The sequence below is a fragment of the Scardinius erythrophthalmus genome, assembly GCF_964197995.2.
Source record: "Scardinius erythrophthalmus genome assembly, chromosome: 12".
NCBI classification, from domain to species: Eukaryota; Metazoa; Chordata; class Actinopteri; order Cypriniformes; family Leuciscidae; genus Scardinius; species Scardinius erythrophthalmus.
The window spans coordinates 39,980,281-40,002,195 of NC_138232.1; the positions used below are offsets into that span (position 1 = coordinate 39,980,281).

At 40.8% G+C, this 21,915-nt stretch overlaps 2 protein-coding genes across 5 annotated transcripts in view; one reads left to right on the forward strand and one right to left on the reverse strand.

Moving 5' to 3' along the window:
* LOC308699656 (fatty-acid amide hydrolase 1-like) overlaps positions 1–15,692 on the reverse strand; it is a 30,817-nt gene extending 15,125 nt beyond the window's left edge. For 2 of the 4 annotated variants that reach the window (XM_081380556.1, XM_081380557.1), the window contains exons 1-8: positions 15,356–15,670; positions 14,560–14,673; positions 6,250–6,390; positions 6,030–6,163; positions 2,434–2,640; positions 1,476–1,516; positions 1,268–1,392; positions 1,047–1,172 (exon numbers count right to left, since the gene is read on the reverse strand). In XM_081380556.1, coding sequence (XP_081236682.1) covers positions 1,047–1,172; positions 1,268–1,392; positions 1,476–1,516; positions 2,434–2,640; positions 6,030–6,163; positions 6,250–6,390; positions 14,560–14,673; positions 15,356–15,565 — 1,098 coding nt within the window. In that variant the 5' untranslated portion in view covers positions 15,566–15,670. Of the gene's footprint in view, positions 1–1,046; positions 1,173–1,267; positions 1,393–1,475; positions 1,517–2,433; positions 2,641–6,029; positions 6,164–6,249; positions 6,391–14,559; positions 14,674–15,355 lie in introns of all 4 variants that reach the window. The other 2 variants (XM_081380559.1, XM_081380558.1) reach the window with 2 other exon arrangements.
* Positions 15,693–17,334: 1,642 nt separating this feature from the next.
* On the forward strand, positions 17,335–21,029 carry uqcrh (ubiquinol-cytochrome c reductase hinge protein). Its single transcript, XM_081380004.1, has 4 exons — positions 17,335–17,651; positions 17,953–17,988; positions 18,819–18,980; positions 20,721–21,029. Exons 1-4 carry the CDS (start codon positions 17,607–17,609, stop codon positions 20,751–20,753), a joined length of 276 nt encoding a protein of 91 aa, XP_081236130.1. The 5' UTR covers positions 17,335–17,606; the 3' UTR covers positions 20,754–21,029.
* Positions 21,030–21,915: the final 886 nt, after the last annotated feature.

Genomic DNA, 21,915 nt, shown 5'->3' on the forward strand with positions numbered 1-21,915 from the left:
ACATTTGAACATAGTTATTAATTATTACATTCATACAACAACAATAGTCCCTGCTCTCATAAAAATACAATTACTGGTGTTACATGTAGAATTTGAAAACTACATTTAAATTCACAAGATAACAAGATAGCTATATGTATATTTGAGTCATAATTATTATTTATTTTAGATCTTAAAAGCCATTCAGACTGTGATGTTACATCCAGTAAAAAATGGGTGATCTTTATTTTACAAATACATAACTATTTGTTGTGTGTTAAAGGAACACTCCACCGTTTTTTGAAATAGGGCTTATTCACCTTCTTTCCTATATTTAGATAGGTGGGCAAATGCATTTTTGTCTCAGTGCATGCATTGTTTTAGTTTGACAGGGTCAGCGCTAGCTTAGCTTAGCATGAATGGAATCCTTTGTAGCATGTCCTGAGTAAAAGTGATAATAAAAAAAAAAAAACCTACCTAATTACTTCTTGTGGCCTGCGTATTCACAACAAGTACAAATAGCGATGCAGATTAACACTAGGCGATTTCCTATGCAGATATTGACTTGGGACTATATTAGGGGGAAGCACAGGCGAAGCAATGCTACTTGGGCGCAGAGATATCGCGCTCAAGTAGCAGTGCTTCGCCTGTACTTCCCCCTAATATAGTCCTTAATATATAAGTCAATATCTGCCTAAGAAATCACCTAGTGTTAATCTGCATCGCTATTTGTACTTGTTGTGAATACGCAGGCCACAAGAAGTAATTAGGTGGGGTTTTTTAATTTTTTTATATCACTTTTACTCAGGACATGCTAGCTGGCAACAAAGGATTCCATTCATTATGCTAAGCTAAGCTAGCGCCGACCCTGTCAAACTAAAACAATGCATGCACTGAGACAAAAATGCATTTGCCCACCTATCTAAATGTAGGAAAGAAAGTGAATAAGCCCTATTTCAAAAAACGGTGGAGAGTTCCTTTAATGGTTTGAAAAGGGCATATCCTTTGCTTGCCAACAAACTGCCGATGGCTAATATAACAACTATTAATGTAGTGTAGTTGTGTACCGTGTGGCCCGCTCTCTCCAGCAGGGCTTTAGTCTCCCTGAAGGCCCTGGCCATGCTTGGAGACGGCTGCTGGAAACCATCGTTCTCATAATAACCAATCCTCAGGGGCTTTGAGCTCTCATACACCTGTTTCATAAGAGGAAAGTATCATAGATTCTGCTTTCACCTACAGTATAATTGACCCATAAACAAGCATTTGATGTCCTGTATTTATACAGGACCTTTTGGTTGAATGGTATGGGAGGAACATTGGGATCCAAAGTGAACATGTCTTGGCAAAGCAGTGCCCGCATACACAGAGCCACGCTCTCGACGTCTCTTGCCAAAGGGCCAATAGAGGACAACACTGTAATCCAGCACATAGATTATGCACATCTTATATTTCGGCTTGTTTACAGTTCAAAACTAGACCAGCAAACCTGATCTTACCTGACTTCTGGCCTTTGACACAAGAACTGATTTCTTGACCACTAAACAAGGATGATATAAAAAATAAAGCAAATCAAAGAACAAGAAAAAACAAGTAGATTATATGAACAACTTCTCAACAAAGAAAGAAATAAGAAATTATATTATGAATAAAGAAATGTTCGTGCATCATGACAATATTTACAGAAATTGAGCACATTACTGTGGCTTTTGTGTCCCTCTTTAACACATAAATGTTTTTATTTACAGATTTGTTATAATAGGCATTTAGCCCTGTGTTACCAAATTCCCGTTTTTATATTAGTAAATATGCTCATTTTAATTATGAAAAAACATATGCAAGCAAATTCTAGTATTTTTTCTTTCTTTTTGTATTTTTTTAAAGATATTAATAGATATAATGCATTATTCAAATACTTGAAGTTGTTTTCCTAATGTTATGCGTCCACCCTGTTGCCATTATAACTATCCCTTAATGACCATAATCATACTCTGATTATGAGATTATGTGTTCTTAATCAGAATTTACACACAAAAAATTATGACATCATCATCACTATGAAGTGACACCTGTACGCTGTAAATGTGTTAACATGTTTTTTTTAATGTTGTTAGATTTGTCTCTTAAATGATCAACTCCGTTACCTTGATTTTCTATAGTAAACAATATGGCAATATGGGCATTAAATTATATTTCTAATAAACACCTTGTAGTGTCGTGACCTTGAGCACAAGGCTAGTAATGGCTCAACATCATGAAACGTTAACCCTGTTACTGTTTAAACATAGCAAAATCTCAACATCCATTAATTTACCTTGAGGTGGCACAAGGCATTTTATAAAACACTTATTTGTCTGACAGAATCTTTAAAAGCTTTGTTGTCATTTACTGAAGCAAGAACTGCTGTGAACCCTTTGCTTTGGAAAATGAAACAAATGTCCAAAGACACATACGAACCTTATCCTCTTCGATGTGGGCTTAAATCCACAAATCCCACAGAAGGCTGATGGGATACGAACGCTCCCTCCAATGTCAGTGCCAATGCCCAGGATAGATCCGCCTCCTCCGATCAGAGCTCCCTCTCCTCCAGATGAACCGCCAGGCGTCTTCTTGAGGTTGCAGGGGTTCAAGGTTTGCCCATAAATGGGGTTACTGCACTCATAACTACAGTCGATACAAATACAGAGAGGTTGGGTTGGATACAAATGAATAGGGGTGTAATAATATATCGTGTCACAATATATCGCAATACAAAAATGCAACAATATGTATCGTGGATAGTGACAATAAGTATTGTGTATAGTTCACCCAAAATGAAAATTACTATGTGAGAAAAAATTCAAGTTTACAGAGTTCTAGTGTCAGTACTACATTAAACTACTATATATAATGTTGATGTATAATAATGCAATGGAGGATCATGTGTGGGTCCTGATAATGCCAAATGTCATGTTACCAGTAAAAAAAGTATTATTTTTGATATATCTAGTCAGTGATAGAGTGCAAGCATATTCGTCTAAAATAATTCAGTTTTTTCAGCTTCAGAATCATGAATATTTTTATTCTGGTGTCACTCTTGTCCTGTGCATTGGGTTATCAGCACCAAGTCCAAGCCATATTCATTTCCACCCCCAATGTACTCTATAACCAAATTTAGCATTTTAATCACTAGTTAATTTTTTTAAAACCTTTTACCTTATGTCTTGGAGTATCGCAATAATATCGTATCCCTACAGTTGAACTAATCGAAAAAGTCTCAATGGATACAAAGGTACAAAATCACTTTCCAGAACCTTCACTCTCTCAGTTCCTCTGTGGTAGAACGAGCTTTCAGCCTCTACCTGATTTCCTGAGACCATCACAACCTTCAAGAAACAACTGAAGACAAGATTCTCACTTCTGCTCTAGTTTCTGTACTATTCTAGCTGACCCCTGAAACTTGACTTTTGTCTAATTTCAACTCTCACAAAATGTTTAATGATTGTGGAGCCCCAGGTGTTTATGACTGAAGATAAACCACTCTTGAACTTATTTTTCAGTACAAAGGTCTTATATTGAAAATCATGGTTATTCAGGCAGCAAAAGTTAAGCCTTACATATCACACAGTTACCATGTAATAGCAGCCCATAATGCCATAATACCATGATTTTAACAGATGCTAATAAGACCTGTCATTTGAAGAGCTCTTTTGTGAATTCTCTGTTATGAATACTGAGGTCTGCAGGAGAGAAATGAAGTACTATTATATTAGACTAGTCCTTTTAGAAACAGCATACTAATCGACACCTTTTAGCCTATGTAGATCGACACGTCAAGGATGCCCATTATCGCCCCTTCTTTTCTTGTTTGCTATCGAGCCACTCGCTATGGCAATACGTAATTCCCCTGATATTACTGGTATTCAAATCGGAGGAACAGAACATCGCTTGTCTCTTTTTGCAGATGATGTCGTTTTGTTTTTAACTGATCTAGGGAGGTCTGTCCAGGCTGTTGGCCAAATTCTGAAGATGTTTGGTGAATTCTCAGGGTATAAAATTAACCAAAAGAAAAGCTCCCTGTTAATGCTGAACAAAAATAACCCTACAATACAAACACAATTATTAGAGGGGCTTAGATTGCCTAATGTCAAGTTGTACTATTGGGCAGCTCAACTTTGTGCTGCTACTTATTATTTTTCTACCACTGATACACCATCTTGGATACACATTGAGAACAATACATTGAAGCTACCTTTGACATCTTATCTTTATGCAGCCGAAATTAAACAATTATTAAAAGACACGAAAAATCCTTTTCTCAAAAACACAATATCAGTCTGGCACCAATCTCATTCTGCCTTGTCGGAGGTATCTAGGCTCTCATGTTTGTCGGCAATTTGGGGAAATTATAGATTTAAACCAGGAAGAGCAGACATGGGGTTTAGAATTTGGCTGAATAATGGCTTGAATAAAATTGGGGACCTATATAGTGAAGGAGTATTGATGTCTTTTGAGCAATTGGTAAATAAATATGGTTTGCCCAGAAAAAACACTAAGTATTTACAGGTTATAAGTTTCATCACTACCCAACTAAAGTCAACTGTGAAACCCCCACTCTCCACTATAGAGAACATAGCCGTTAACCATCATTAGAGTAGAGGCCTGCTTTCCAAATTTTACAACATTTTACTACTTTCCTCAAAAGAAAGTAGTCTTTCTTATTTACAAGCATGGAAAACTGATTTACAAACAGAAATTTCAGATGATGAGTGGAACAATTCTTGCCTGTTGGCACAGACGCAAACTATTAACACGCGGGTTTAGATTGCTGCAGTACAAATGGTTATTTAGAACCTATATTACTCATGTAAAACTTCACCATTTTAATTCTAATATTCCTGATGTCTGTGTAAAATGTGGTGTAGACAAGGGCACTCTTCTTCATTGTATGTGGTAGTGTCCAGAACTTCAGATTTTTTGGAAGGAGGTTACTACATTTATTTCCCGTTTGATTGCAACATGCCTATGGACGGTAAACTCTGCTTATACTGCACATTTTTCCTAATGGTTTTAAAGGGACTACTACAGTAAGAGGAAGCTTGTTAGTTTCTGCTTATTGCAGGCTAAACATGTAATCGCTCTGAACTGGAAGGACACAGAAAGACCAAAGATAAACCAGTGGATTAAACTAATGTTTAGCAACCTGGCACTGGAGAAACTGACCTACATTGCGAGAGGAAAACTTGAGGATTTTAAAGATATGTGGTTGCCTTTCTTGCGCCATGTAAACTATACTTTTTGCTGATGGAGTGAGCATGGGGTTCTAGGGTGGGGGGAGGCCTTGTCTTTAGTTTTTTCCTTTTTATGTTTCTTTGTACATTTTTTCTTTTGTATGTCTGGAAAACGTTTGAAAATTCAATAAAGATATTTGTGAAAAAAAAAAGAAACAGCATACTAGCAAAAAAAAAAAAAAAAAGCCTGAACAGAGGGCTTGCATGTCTCTGTTCTATAGAAAATGAGGTGCTTTGTGAGGTGAAAGTTTAATTTCACGAAGAACGGTCACTGCAAAATGAAAATAAAAATGAGACATTACCTTCTGGAAAGAATGAAAAAAAAACCCTCATCTTTAGGAGCATTATTATTATTATTATTTTATTTTTGCACTGTGACAATGTTGTGACATGCAATACAAATTTTTTTATTTTTATTTTATTAAAAAGAGCAAATTAAATTCAGTACAATAAACACTGACATTTTAAACTTACAACTGTACTTTACAATTTAAGAAATATATATTTATATATATATATATATATTTTTTTTTTTTCCCCATTGTAATGAAAATAAGTTTTCACATTAACAACTGGAGGATAAAGGTGCTTACTGTCATTAATAATGTCAGAAAAATACAAATTAACTTTATTGACTAAGCTCCAGTAAAAGAGTTGCTAACTGCATGGTCTGTTCATACTCTCTCATTGGCTTAAGATTCATTCCCATGGCTCATCTTGCTCTGCAAATCATCTGACATCACCAGGTTTTTCCCACAGGAATGATGTGCAGTGTTTACTCACCTGAGAAGGCCTTGTGGTATGTTGGTCTTGATGAACGGGATGGCGCCCTGTTTCTTTAGCACTGTAACCACCACACTGTCCATGACCGCAGGCTGATCCAACTTACCCACAACACCACATGAAGAATCATGACCCTGCACACGCAAACAGGAAGTTACGTACACCACAAACAGGAAGTCACCTGTCTTCCCCTGGTAATCCTCTGTTCTCTTATATTGACCTTATATCCAAAGTTGTCCTTGATGCTGATCGGCACTCCATACAGAAGACCTTTCTTTTGAGTGTTGATTTCTGTCAGTTGCTCCACAGACTCCATTAAGATCTCAGTGCTGCAGTTCAGATTCTTGTTCACTTCCAGAGCCTTAGAAGTGTGACATTACACATCTCAGTTTGTGATACCAAGTGGTTTCATTCAAACAGACCTCAACAATAAGCGCTGATAATAGCTTATTGTTTGCATTAGTTTTTCTGCACTTTTTTCTATATCATCCCAAAATAAAAATAAATAAATACATATATATATATATATATATATATATATAAATTGTGAGCTATAAACTCGCAAATGCAAGGAAAAAAAAGATTGACTGTTTTCTCAGAATTGTGAGTTTATATCTCACTATTTTGACTTTATTATAGTCGAGTCCCAAAATAGATAAATAGCCCTGGATAAGATGCAGTAGGCATTTTTGAGGAAAAGTACTTCAAGTGTTGTTTCTATATGATTTTTAGGTGCTGAATCCATTTCTGCCGTATAACAAGTTGTAAACATCACTGTTTTGGCATAAACAATAAAAACAAAATGGCTGCCAAAAAAAAAACTAAAAAAAAGTTTTAATGCATTTATTGCAGTTTAAACATTAAACATTAGAACTAAACTATGCATTCTCAGAATATTTAAACATGTAAACAATGAAAAGCCAACATTAACATGAAAGGGACAGTTTTTAATGGCTGCTGGAATTATGCCAAGGTACCAAGGTACACTGGGAAGCATATCTCAGTGGAAATATGCAATTATGCCCAGCCCGAAGGGGGGGACTTGGAATACACATGACCCCAGGGGGCTGCATATGGAGAATCACTGGGGTGTCCAGCCGCAGGTGGAATATTTCAACCCCAGGGATGGCAAGGTGGCTTGCCGAGGGAAAGACACATGCTCAGAGAGGCTTACAGTGGAATACACACGTGGGGGTCGCCCAGAGGGGGAACCATGCACATGGAGGCACCTAGCCAAGCGTGAAAGCTGCCGTGGCTCGAAGCAACCTCAGACGCTTCTGACTCCATATGAGGAGGTGGCGGGCGAGTTGCGACATACGGCGGGAGCGCAGACCACCTTGATGGTTGATGTACGCTACTGTCGTGGTATTTTCTGATCGGACTAATACGTGCTGACCCCTGAGCAACGCACAGAAGCGGTGCAGGGCGAGACGTACAGCCTGCAACTTGAGGCAATTGACATGCCAAAGGCGCTGGGGTCTTGTCCAGGAGCCCGTGGCAGCATGTCCATTGCACATGGCGCCCCAGCCCACTGTGGAGGCATCTGTTGATACAACAACATGACGGGAAACTCGTTCTATGGGCACTCCAGCCCGTAGAAAACTGAGGTTCGTCCACGGGGTGAAGGTCTGACGGCAGGTCGAAGTCACTGGGACTCGGAGCGTGCCGTGTTGCCATGCCCACCTTGGGACTCGATCGCGAAGCCAAAGCTGAAGCGGTCTCATATGAAGCGATCCGAGCTGCGTTACTGCGGCTGCCATATGCCCCAGGAGCCTCTGAAATAGTTTCAGTGGAACCGCACTCTTGCCCTCGAACTGACGAAGGCAAGTCAGCAGTGACTGCGCGCTCTCGCTCGTAAGCTGCGCGCACATGGTGACCGAGTCGATTTCCATACCGAGAAAAGAGATCCTCTGCACGGAGCAGAGTTTGTTCTTCTCCCAGTTGACCCGAAGGCCCAGAAGAGCTAGGTACCGGAGCACTAGGTCCCTGTGTTCGCAAACCTTGTCTCGAGAGTGAACTAGGATCAGCCAGTCGTCGAGATAGTGCAGGATGCGAACCCCGTGTTCCCGAAGAGGAACAAGGGCTGCCTCGACAACCTTCGTGAAGACACGAGGTGACAGGGCTAGCCCGAAAGGGAGAACCGCGTACTGGTATGCCTGCCCCTCAAATTATATATATATATATATACTGGTATGCCTCATTTGCATATGTAAACATGACATTTCAGAAAACTTGTAATACAAAAAATGTCTGTCTATATGTAAGTGAAAAACTGGAAAGGTTTTATGGTGATATCTATAACTTAAAAATTTTACCCTATCCACCTGTAGTGTTTCGGCTGTGAATAATGCACCTATTGTTTCGATAACAATTACAAGAAAATGGGACCCTTATTTCAATGTTATACGGTGGATCCTTATTCAGGAGACATTGAACTTTCTAAAAATGTGGTATAACAACTTTTCCTCAAAAATGCCTACAGGGTTACACAATCTTGAAGATTCGGACCTGACTATTAGACGCAATTGCGACTTTATGTCTCAAGGTCAAGGTAACTTTACTGTCCCCAAAGGGCCAATTATTTGTCCAGCCAGCAGGCCCTGGCTTCAGAGATAGTGTTTAAGACCTTCCCGTGAAGGTCCCTGGGTACCCGTTTAGGGGCCACACATGGAGGGCCCATAAGTCGGGTCGAGGGTGTCATATCGTCTCTTCTGCCTGAGAGAGGAGGTCTTTCCTCATCGGAACAGGCCAAGGGACTGTGTCTGATAGCTGAATCAGCTCCGGAAACCACGGTCTGGATCTCCAGAGAGGGGCCACCAGCAGGACTGGGCACCCGCTCTCCCTGACCCGTTTGATGACTTGTGGAATCATCGAGACAGCGTAAAGGGGACGGTTGGGCCAGTGATGGGTCAACGCATCCCTGCTTTTCGAGAAGAACATTCTGCAATGGGTGTTGGATCTTGAGGCAAAAAGGTCTATCTCGGCCTCTCCGAACACACCCCATATCAGACGGACTGTCTGTGAGTTCAGGGACCACTCGCCTAGGGAAGTGTTGCCCCGTGAGAGCATATCCGCACCCAGATTCTGAACGCCCGCGATATGCATTGCCCTAAGAGAGCGCAGATTGGTCTGTGCCCATATGAGGAGGTCTCTCGCCATGGCATACAGGTTGCCTGACCTGATGCCGCCTTGGCGATTTATGTAAGCCACCACTGACATGTTGTCCGTGCAGACCAGGACATGGTGACTTTTTAAGTTTGGCAGTAATGCTTTCAGAGCTAAACCAACTGCTTTCATTTCCAGACAGTTGATATGTAAGCTCTGCTCTGTGCTCGACCAGAGGCCGGAGACAGGCTTGCCCTCGTGCAGAGCACCCCAACCCAGGTTGGATGCGTCTGTAAACACCACTTTCCTTCTGGAAACTACCCCCATGGTCACACCCTTGAGGTACCAGTCCTGAGCCCGCCAGGGAACCAGGGCTCTCAAACAACCGTGATTCACCATGATACGCAGGCTGCCGGACTGCCATGCATGGGTTGGCACACAATGTTTCAGCCAGTGCTGCAGCGGACGCATGCGCAGTAGTCCCATACAGAGTACTGACGATGCCGCTGTCATGAGACTGAGAAGTTTCTGAAATTTTCTCAGGGGCGTGTGCTCTAAACGAGGCTGCTAGTGTCTGCACTGAGAGCACGCGCTCTCGTGTGAGCCGCGCTGTCATCGCCACCGAGTCTAGAACTGTGCCCAGAAAGACTACACTCTGGCTGGGGGTCAGTTTGCTCTAGGTAACATTGATTGTGAGACTCAGGCATTTCAAATGGCCGAGAATCAAATCTCTGTGAGCTATTAGCTCGGTTCTCGATTGTGCCAGCACTAGCCAGTCGTCGAGATAGTTCATCACGCGCACTCCCTGATGTCTCAGGGGAGAAGCGCTGCATCCATGCACTTCGTGAATGTATGGGGTGCTAGGGATAGGCCGAAAGGCAGAACTGTGTATTGATAAGCTTGACCCTCGAAGGCGAATCTCAAGAATGGCCTGTGATGAGGGTTTATCTGAATATGAAAGTATGCATCTTTCAGATCCATCGTGACAAACCAGTCCCCCGGGCGAATTTGCGCGAGGATGTGTTTGATAGTCAACATTTTGAACGGCCGTCTCATGAGAGCTTTGTTCAAATGTCTCAAATCTAGTATGGGTCTGAGACCGGCGTCTTTTTTCGGAATTAGAAAATAACGGCTATAAAACCCTGAGTATGTTTGCGCGGGGGGGACTAATTCTATCGCCCCTTTTGCTAACAAATTCTGTACCTCGGGGCGAAGCACGTGACCCACGTTGCTTCTCACTGAAGACTCGACAACCGCCTGAAACTTTGGGGGTCTGCGAGCGAATTGGAGCGAGTAGCCTCGCTTTATAATGTTTATGACCCAACTCGACACACCGGGGATGGCTTGCCAGGCCTGCACCCATGTGGCCAGGGATTGAACCACTGATTGGGATGAGTCCCCTAACATGTGGGGACCTACTACCCTTGTATTGTGATTTGTGCACATATTGAGTGTTTGACTGACTGTACAAGCTTTCACCTGGGGGGGGAGTCAGTGTTACAACAGGGAAGGGGCCACCTAGTGTAGGGGGACCGTGAACCCATGGGTTGTGATTGTGAAGCATACTCTTTTTGTCCTTGCTAGGACGACTTCGGCGGTACCGGGTCGCTCACAGCGCTGGGACGTGGGCCCTGACGCCGGAGCATCGGGTAACGTTTAGCCGACCGCGGCTGGCGGAAGGTATCAGCCGCAGGGTGGGGCTGAGATACCTGCTTCGCTGGCTTGGCTGGGTGAGGCGAAGAAGCTGGCTTGGTCTTGCTGGACGCAGAGCTCGAGCGCTTCGGCAAGAAGTGTTGCATGGCCTGGGACGCCTTCTGTGCCTCGGTGAATCTCTCCGAGAACCCCTTCACCGCCAGGCCGAAGAGGCCAGAGCTGGATACGGGGGCGTCGAGAAATCGTGTCTTGTCCGTCTCCTTAATCCCGGTCAGTTTAAGTCAGAGGTGGCGCTCTAAAACAACCAAGCTCGCCATGCTCTTGCCTATGGCCTTTGCTGTAGCCTTCGTAGCACGCAAGGCTAGGTACGTTGCACTTCTGAGATCGCTGAGGGCCTCGGGGTCCGGGCCAGCCTCATCCATCGACTGGAGGAGTTTGGCCTGGTAGACCTGTAGCACAGCCATGGTGTGTAGAGCCGATGCAGCCTGGCCAGAGGCGGAATACGCGTGTCCAGCGAGGGCTGATGTGGCTCTACAGGGTTTGTTGGGGTGGATAGCTCTAGCTCGCCAGTTAGCCACCGTGTTCGGGCACAAATGAGCTGCCACGGCCTCTTCAAGGGGAGGCAATGACTCATAGCCTTTTTCCGCTGCACCGTCAACTGATGAGAGTGTCGCGGAAACCGACGAACCCACCCGCACTGAATAGGGTGCGCGCCACGCCTTAGTCAGCTCCTCGTGGACTTCGGGGAAAAATGGCGCAGGTTTGTGACAAGGGGCCTGTTGGCCCCCCGAGAGAAACCAGCCATCCAGCCGACTACGAGGCGGCTCCTCGGGCGAGGCCCACCGTGATGGCCTTGATCAGGATCCGAAGCATTCCCGCGTCGGAGTTAGTCCTGGTCGCTGAAACGCTGCCTGACGACTGAGAAGCTCTGACGGCGTTGAGAGAGCCCGGCCATTCCTCCTCAGATGCAGCGATAAACAGGCTGTCGTCGTGCTCGATCGACCCACCAAAGGAGATATGGCCCGCCACATAGCTAGGGGGGCACTGGTCTCTTTCGAACAGTACCGGTGAGGGTGTCAGCTCTGGAGAAGGCGAGGCACACGGGGACACGGCCAGCGTGCGTTCGCTTACATCCATGCTTTTGGGGGGCCTTTGGCTGCGCCGCTTCTTCTTCCTCGGCTGAAGTAGGGCCGGGAAGGGGAGTGTGGGTGAAGCGGTGTCGCCGTCTCACAAGAGAGCTAGCCGCGTTCGCAGCACGGAGATCAGCATGCTTTTGCAGGCCTCACATCCGCCAGCAGAGAGTGCATTTTCCGCGTGGAGAACTCCCAGGCAAGAAATGCAGCTCGCGTGTCCATCGGCCTCGTGCAGCTTGAGTCTGCACGTGGCGCAGGATGAACTAGGCATAGTTAAAAGGATATATTGTCGTAATCGTCGCCGGATAGCCACAGGTGAGACGGCGTCAGTGGAAAACAGCTGAAGGGCGTAGTCCGCTGAGAGAATGCTCGCTCAAACTGAAGGGCTTGTTCAACGGCGAAGCTTGCAGTAGTCAGTCAGAGACATGCAGTTGTCGCTGAAGGAGTGATATCTGCTATAATGGCGATTTCGGGGGACTGTTATAGGCTAAGGCCACACCCCTTGGGGAGCTCTGACGTATGATGATGCTCATCGGTTACATGTCAGAGCACAGCCTATGAGCGAGCCAGACGCTTGATGTGCTAGCTGCGCAGCTGCAAGTGTGTTTTCATAAAAGCTTCAGTAAATGAGTCACAAAGTTAACAAAATGTAATGTAAATTAACAAATCGGGGATGAAGATTGGAGTTTATAGAGACCAAACATGCCACATATATGATTTTGGTTAACCATAGTATGCAAAGTCTGAAACATTAACCCAATAGAGTTTACAAGAATACAATATCCAAACCAGATAAAAGGAAAATCATGAGGTGGGAAAATTAGATACATGTTTACACATTTCTCAAGTGATTATAGAATATATAGGATTAACAGGGTTTATTTCTCCTTCTCAGTGAGAATTAAGTGAGTCACAACTCTCTGGAGTTTTCTTTTGGGGTCGTAAAACTCTTATCAGTCTCAATAGCCCCTTTCACACAGCGCGATGATCCCAGGAAATTGCCAGAACGCCTTCTGTGTGAACGCAAACACGACCCGGGATTGATGCCAGCATCAATGCCGGGTTGGGAACCTAGTAACATTGCCGTGTTCAGTCCTGGAACAAGCGCTGTGTGAACAAAAGCAGTAATAATGCCGTGTCGTAGTGATGACGCTGAAGCCGGGATCGTTCGCCAGCTGTGAAACGGTACGTAATGCGCAAGTTTATGATTGAATCAGAGAAAAAAAATGTGTGGTTTCTCGAGAGAGAGAGAAATCGCAGCTCATAAGCAAACTTAATGCCTGGTTCAGATTACACGATTTTAGCCCGATTTTGGCACAATCCGTTTGTCGTAGGGTGTCGTGGGGATTCGCAAACGACAACGGACGTCGGGACGCAAGATTCGATCGTTTCATCTCGTATAGTGTGTCATAGTGGGCAACAACCTACTGCGATGCTTCACGACATCACGATGAAAAGACTAGCATGTTTAATTTTTTCTCAGTCCTCCACGACGACGGTTGGAATGTCTGTGTGTGTGTGTGTGTGTGTGTGTGTGTGTGTGTGTGCGCGAGTGAGCGAGAGTGTGAGTGAGATAACATGAGTGAATATGTGAGTGAGTGCGTGTGTATATGTGCGAGTGAATGTGTGTGTGTGTGTGTGTGTGTGTGAGAGAGTGAGCGTGTGTGTGTGAGTGTGTGTGTATGTGAGTGAGCGTGAGAGTCGGAAAGCAACGTGTAGTCAGACATGTTTCTTGTCCACGATATGACAAGATTTTTAGGAGTCAAAATCGTGTAATCTGACAGAGTGACTATCGTAACAGACAAAAAAATCTTGTAATCTGAACCAGGCATATAAGACGCTGCTGAGATGTCACGTCTCTTTACAGGATTTTTACGGGTTGTGTGTGAACGCACTCTCTGATTCCGGAAAATCACTGGCAGTGTGAATGAACCAAAATCAAACGAACCCGGGTCACTTTATCCGTGTATTTTCGGGAATCTCTGTGTGAAAGGGGCTAATGTGTCCTGTAACAGGACACCGTGTTCTGCCAGTGTGTTCACTTCATTTGTGATGTTAGTTTTGGGGGAAGTTTCACAGGCCTTTGTTGGGAGAGTGAGTTTGCTGGATTATTCATTAAAAAAAAAAAAAAATAATAATAATTTGTTTGTGTCTGATTGTCCAGACGCTACAGGACAGATTGTTCTTATGATCCAGGCAAAAGTTTTGTATTTTTTACACAGCGGATACACGCTCTTATCTTTTTTCTGTTAATTATTACTATGTTGGGCTGCATGTCTATTTTTTCTTAAATGCATCAACTCAGAATGCCCAATGTTGGTTTGATTTCCCACATTATGACCAAATCAATTCAAATGAATTATTTGCCATATACCATAACTGCAATGTTATATTTTTTAGAAATCAGAACTTTTCTTTCTTGAAGAAGAGACATATTTATTTACTTACTTAATGAGATTTAAATATGAGTAAAAATTAAAACTATTAGTAAATGGCATCTAGAAAAGACAGCAAAAGATGGATCAATGTTTAAAAAGATTTACAATAAAAAAAAAGTTATTTGTAAACCTCTGAAGCTGGGAATAAACATAAATCCCATAAAGAATTATGGACAGGTAAAATATGGCCGCAGTCACAACCTTTTCCATGTAAGCATGTAGAACAGCATCCGGCTGCAGGGAGCCGTCCTGGAGTTTCCCAGTGAGCTCCGACAAAGACAGAGATACTATTGAACTGCTCTCAAAGTCTGGGTTCTGGAAAGATGCAAGAAACAAACATCAGATGTTTACATATTCACCTAGGGGAGACTGGGGCTAGTTGTCACAGTGGCTTGATCTCCCTAACTTGAGGCAAAAATCCAGTTAAACAAATGCTTATATAGAGGTGGTTTTCTATGTTGATTTCCAAACATTTAGTTAAAAATATATAGGGGAAGTTTTCCAGTATCATAATATTTTAGTAATATAATATCTGTTAAGATGAACACAATGACACCACACTCACATAATTTAGGTCAAAAGTCAACAATATAGTGAAGATAAACTGAGGGTTGTTCTCCATAAAAGTCAGATGGGGGAAAGTTGACACATTTAGTTTGTTTTAATTTTATTAATTAATTTAAATTTGATGGCTTGATTACTTAATTTAATAAATTATTTAATTGTATTTAATTTGCTTTAAATGTAATAATTATTATATAATAGAAAAAACAATGGATTTTTTGCTAAACTTTGCTAAATAATTCTATTCAGCAGTGGCAGGTTCCACTGTGACAACTTACACAATATAGTGACAACATGATAATTTCAGAGTTTCAATAGCCGTGAGAACCATGGCTTCCCTTGATCTAAACGAATGACATGCAAATTCATAAACACTTACTCTATACATAATGCATATTGCATTAATAATTGATGCATGTTAGATTTTTATTACTTGTATTTTAAATTGTTGCACCGCTTGTTCAGCCCGTTGAAGTGATTCATCACGGCTCTTCTGTGCGTTTAGTATTTTCTTCTGAATCTCCTCATTTGTCCATTTCCAGAAGAGAATTAACGCACCTGTACCGCAAACTGTGGCTGCAAACATCGGCGTCCAGTTATTAATCATATCTGAGGCAAGTTGTTGCAAATTAAAACTCTCCATAACAGTTGCTCAGTGTGTTGTGACCGGTTGAGACAGTGTGTAGTCTGTCTCTGGGTCTTCAAGAACTCTGGTAGTGTTAACCACAACAAATGAACGCCCGGGTGTTACAACTTTTAACCGTTTATATACTGTCTATGCTTTTAACCGATTTCCTGTGCGAATGGAGATCAGAGCCCTTCAATAAAGAGGGAGACTACAAACTGCGCTCAAAATGGCCGATCCTGGGAGAAAGGCTGTTCGTTTGAATGGAAGGACGTGTAAAGCACAAGTGTAGGCCTATTGCCAATAAAAATATTAAGGAATTGCCATTATTTCAGTTGTTCGCTAAGAAATCCTTTTTTCTTCACCTTTATTTTTGACAAGAGTTTTCTATCTCCATGTCTATAACTCATGAATATTAATTAGGCCATGCTGATCTAACCTTCCTAGTAAAAATGTGCCTTATAATTATTATTATACATATAATTATTGCCATAACGTGCATTTAAACAGTCTATATTTAACGTTTTTATTGCATTAACTAGAACCTTGACATAATATAGCCTACACTTCACAATGTATTCAACTATTATATTCATAATAGCATTAAGGAAACAACAAAAAGGAGGAAAAACTAATTTACAAGAAATTACCAACTAAAATTCTAAATATCCGTTTTCCTTTTAGGGCCTCAATATAGCCTAATACATAAGTTCAGTTTAAAAAACATACGATGCAGGTTTATTATTTGTCCATTTTTGTTTATGTAGGCTATATGGTATTTTCCATACATAATTCTTAAATAATAAATAATAATAAACTCTTACTCTTATACAATAAAAATATATCTTTACCAAATAGCTGAATCTTTAATTTTGTGAGTATAAATATCAGATATGGATTCTTCCTCTAAAAGACACACATGTACAGTATCTCCATGTCTCACTGGGTAAATCAAATGAATAACTTTATATGTAATTTCCATAACTTTACTGGTGAGACAGTAACTAAATTCCATTCAGTCTGGTTATACATTAAATTTCAAAATGGTTTGCATTTAGGCAAGTGATATTTTTCTGCATTATGTTTTCATATAAAAGTTATTAAAAAATTGTTTTATCTTTAATCCTCACACTGTTAATACTTAACTGAGATAGACTCAGAGGATATATGACCTAATAAAAGTTGAATAAGGCAACTAGGAATGGCATCAAATACTATTGCAAACTCTTTTTTTAATTCAATTACAGGGATCTTATAATAATTAAGGAATTCACAGTAATTAAATAGATGTCTTTTATTCTTAAATAGAGTAACTGTCTCACCAATATTTTACCATTATCACCAGTTTCTGTAGAATAAGGACTTGTTTTTAAAGGTAATATATTTGTTGTGGAGAAAAGTTATGTTTAAAAATAAGCATCTGTAATAATAATAATAATAAAAAAAAATGAAAACAAGAAAGCTTTATCGGAACCTTATTTATATCAAAATTAAATAATAAAAACATTTTTTTAAAGCTTTTCAAAAATCAATTCAGGGAAAATATTCCATAAATATATACACAACAAATGGTCATGAATTATGAAATTAAACAAAATAGTATCCACTTCTATTATGACTGATTGTGGAACATCTAATACAAGAGCTGTATACACTAAACCTGATAACCCTTCAGTTTTGGATGATAATATTTTACCTTTTAATGACAGACTTGGTTGAACTGACGTTCATTCTCCGAGCCAACAGATGGCAGCAAAGCATTTACAATGTAACGTAGATCAACGCTAGTCGTATTTAAATGAGGAAATATGTCATATTTTACATACGTGTCTCGCTAAAAACTACACTTTATTCAATATAAGTGTCGCATACACAATTATACACAAATTTTGGTGTTTGCATGACATGAACGCGGTGAACCGGAAGTTGGCAGAGGTGGACGTCTCTCTTTGCAAGAACGTCTTTAAGCTCTTACAACTTCCGGAAAGTGTCACGCTGTCCTCCATTGGCGATTATTACAGTCTACAGAGGGTCACTTCTGGAAAACTGAGCTGAAATCATGGTTTTAGAAGACAAAATGATCATGAACGGAGAGCCAGAGGAGGTATATTAGCATATAGTGTTTTGCTGAGCGGTTTAAATGTAATTTAGGGGGCAAAGGAGCCGCTTTATGTCGAAACGTTCTGGTGTATGTGGCCGAGCCTGATCTAGAGGTTGATTATTATGTACATATATAATATTATTGCATGCTTCTGCTGTCTAAACTGTTGCGTGAGATTTTGACTTAGTCTTGTACGTGTGAACACACTCATCCTAGGTATCCTATGTATTACTTTTATTTTCATACTGTTCATGTGTATATGAATGAACATTAGTAACCTATTAATATACTTTGTTATGTTCAGGAGGAGGAAGAAGAAGAAGAGGAGGAGGACATGGTGGTATGTCTCCTATGTATCATATATCTGACCAATATTATATTCCCACATTATGTCCAAATCAATCCATATGAATTTAAAAAAATATTTACCAATTGCTTTAAAGTGGTTAATGGGTCAATTCCATAAACTTTCACTATTGTGCCCTTGATCAAGACCTCAGGTTATCTCAGTAAATGAGTGTACTGTAAGTCACTTTTGAATGAGTAAACTATTATTAATTACAGTAATTTAATTATTCATTTAAAAGAGTGAAATTATTACTTGGAATTTTTAAAATGTAATATTAAGGTGAATCTCATGAAAACTGTCAAGTTATGTCCAGGTAATTTCACCCCCAAACCAAAATACAACTGCAAGAGTCCATAATGTGTGTGGAAAACATGGCTAAAATCTAAATAAAGTAAAAAAAAAAAAAAAAATAGTAGATCTTGTGGATGCCATTGATTTTGTGTGGATTTCCGCGATCACAGCTGTGCAGTGTTGATGGTGTTGAAGTTATAGCGCCCTCTATCGTAACTGAAACAAATTTGACATGTATCCGTTTGTGTTCTTGCATACCAAATCCTATTCACTTTGGATATTTAAGTCCCAGCATAACATTGTCTCTCATCTTATATCAGTCAACCCTTTAGGCTTGTGTCTGGATGATATGCACAATTTACATTTAATCATTTAGCAGACGCTTTTATCCAAATTGACTTACCAATGAGGAGAGCAATAGAAGCAATCAGACCAACAAGAGGGCAACAGTATACCCTGTGTTGTAACAAGTCTCAGTTAGTCAATGCAACAAGTTTGATGAAGAATATTGTTTGATATGTGCTCTGCAGGACCCTCTAGAGGTCGTGAGGGAGAAGTGTGCGCAGTCGGAGCATTGTGTTCACGCACGCGAGCGTCTGGAGGCGTGCGAGTCCCGGGTCGGCTCGCGCTCAGAGACCACAGAAGACTGTACAGAGGAGCTCTTCGACTTCCTACACGCTCGTGACCACTGTGTAAGAGTGCTCGTGGCTGTTGGATGCCATTAGCTATGCTTCCGTCCACCTATTTTTATGTGCATTTTGGGATATCACATAAAAAAATAAAAAAAAACGCTGGATGGAAACACTAAGATGTGCATAAATTCTAAAAACACTCATAAATCGAGGCCGATACATTTTCTTATCCGATAAGAAGACGTGCATAATCTACGATGGAAACACATTTACTAAATAAATATAAACTCAGGTGACTTTACCTTAGAAGAGGCTGTGATTGGATAACTGGACTAACCCGCGGACCAATCGCATCACAGCATCTCAGATGTTGGTTTGGTGGCTCTGCCTGTAAAGTCTGTCATCAGAAAGATTTGGTTAATTCCCTCCGTCTTACAAGATTGCGTTCTCAAACACCAGCATCCGAACTCAAGAGAACATGACAGCGTTTATTGTGTTTCGTCTGACGCTCTGAGACGAACTCATTTATGATGGAGGAAAAAAGAGTCACAGTTTCTTCCTCAATTGCAGCAACCTTTTTTTTTACTGATATTTTGCGCCGATTTCCCAGGAAGTGACGATTTTGTTCTCTTGAACACATGGGATTGAAACGCTGCTTTATTCGTAAATGTTTTATGTGATACTCCAATTTTGTACGTATTTTAAAGGGATAGTAATCCCATAATTTACTCACCCTCAAGCCATCCTAGGTGTATATGACTTTCTTCTATCAGCCAAACACAATCAGAGTTATATTTAAAAAATATCCTGGCTCTTCCCAGCTTTATAACGGGAGTGAATGAAACCTGAGATTTTGAAGCCCAAAAAAGTGCATCAATCCATCATAAAAGTCGCAAAGCGATACGTTTTTGTAAGAAAAATATTCATATTTATAACTTTATAAACTAGAATCACTGGCTTCCGGAGTTCCGGTGGAAGAGTGACCTTTGACCCGACGCATGAAGTAATGACGAACGTGGAAGCACAGAGGATAGAGAATCCAGAGTTTTAAAGATAAATGTGGGAGGAGCTTGAGTTTGTTCCCAGCTCTGAACAGCGAGAAGCGTCAAAGCTTACGCTACTCCTACGTCATGCGTCAGGTCAGAGGTCACTCGTCATGCGTCGGCTCAGAGGTCGACTCGCATGCGGCCCTTACAGGAAGCCAGTGATTATTATATTTTATGAAGTTAGAAATATGGATATTTTTCTTACAAAAACACATGGCTTCGCTTCAGAAGGCCTTTATTATCCCCCCGGAGTCGTAAGGATTACTTTTATGATGGATCGATGCGCTTTTTGGGCTTCAAAATCTCAGGTATCATTCACTCCCGCTATAAAACTGGGAAGAGCCGGGATTAAAAAAAATAAAAACTCAGATTGTAATCGTCTGAAAGAAGAGTCATATACATCTAGGATGGTTTGAGGGTGAGTACAAAAAGAACATTTTTGGGAGAACTATCCCTTTAAATTCACAACTGTGGGCGGAAACATAGCTAATGATTGGTAGAGAGGTTTAGAAGAAGAATTTAGCATTTAAGACTTTTCAACTTACAGTCACACACCTACATTCAAGGAGTAGTTTTACCAAAAATGCTAAATCTATCATTATTTACTCTTGTTTGTCAGACCTAACCTGTATGCTGCTATTTTGTGTGTGAGAAAATTCTCAAAATCTTCTTTTGCTCTTGAAAAAAACTGTTTAAAATAATTTGTGAACATCAGTTTTGATATAACTTGTTGTTCTGTTCTTGTTTTCTACAGGTGGCCCACAAGGTCTTCCAGTCGGTCAAATAAATGGAGCTGTTTATAGATGGTTGTCTGCTTATAGAAATACACTGCTTATAGAATACAATATATAATGTGATTTTTGACCCAGATTCAATAATTCCCTGTAACAGATTCCATATTGCCGAGTTGTGACTGAAGTATTAATAACTGTTCTCTGTTTTCTTCTCTCATATGAAATAATGTGTCCTCTGTTGTTGAGATCAGTAGAGAGGTGATGCTGACACAGAATTGGGGTTTGTTGCTAATGTCAAATAACAGAAAACAATAAAGAACTAAAAATAACTGCGGTATGCAATACTTTATTGCCATAACTTGGTTGTTGGGAACAAATGTGTTTCGGTGTAAGGAGCGCGGCAGCAACGAAGCATCGACAGTATACAGTAGACCTGATGAAAATGAAAACAAGCATCAAGGAACATTATAAATGAACTCGAGTAGTCATAAGTGTTCATAATAATGTGTTAGTGCTTAAACAGAGAGCGAACATTCAACATTCATTCATTGTATAATCTTGCAGTATGTGTATTTTAGAAACTTGTAGATAATGCTGCATCACACACTCTCCTTTGTCATGTCTTAACATGGTTTCTTGTGCTTTTGAAGAATCTTACTAATTTATTTAGCAAAACAATATGAAAGTGTAAATAGAATACAGTAAGATGCAACTTTTCACACAGGGTGCTATGCTTAATATGCTTTGGGACCATTTTAATGAAGAAAATACAACTTTTTTGTTTTATGTAATCAGTGATTTATTGCCTTTGAAGAACCTTTCATGAGCTGGAGTGCTGGATTGGGCGGGACCTGCACCACGTGTTTCATACAGCGCGTTTCATTGGCTACAGCAGCGCCCGGAAGTTAGGAGTCGATGGGTTCTTTGCATAGAATTTGAGCGACTAGAATGGAACTCAACATGAAATAATTTTGTTTTAACTGGCGGGACTTAGCAGCCCAAACGTGTCTTTACTGAGAGTTTTTAGTTTGATGGATATAAAGATAATATTCAGAACTAACCCGTTAGAATAATATTCAGTATGTAAACTATATAAAAAAAAGTGTTGTCACGTGGTAACTGTTACTTTTCTCAGCGCTTGGCAGTTCTGCCCAATCGCAGTCGTGTGTGATTACTGAAGAAGATTTAAAATATATATGTCAGCGACTTTACATT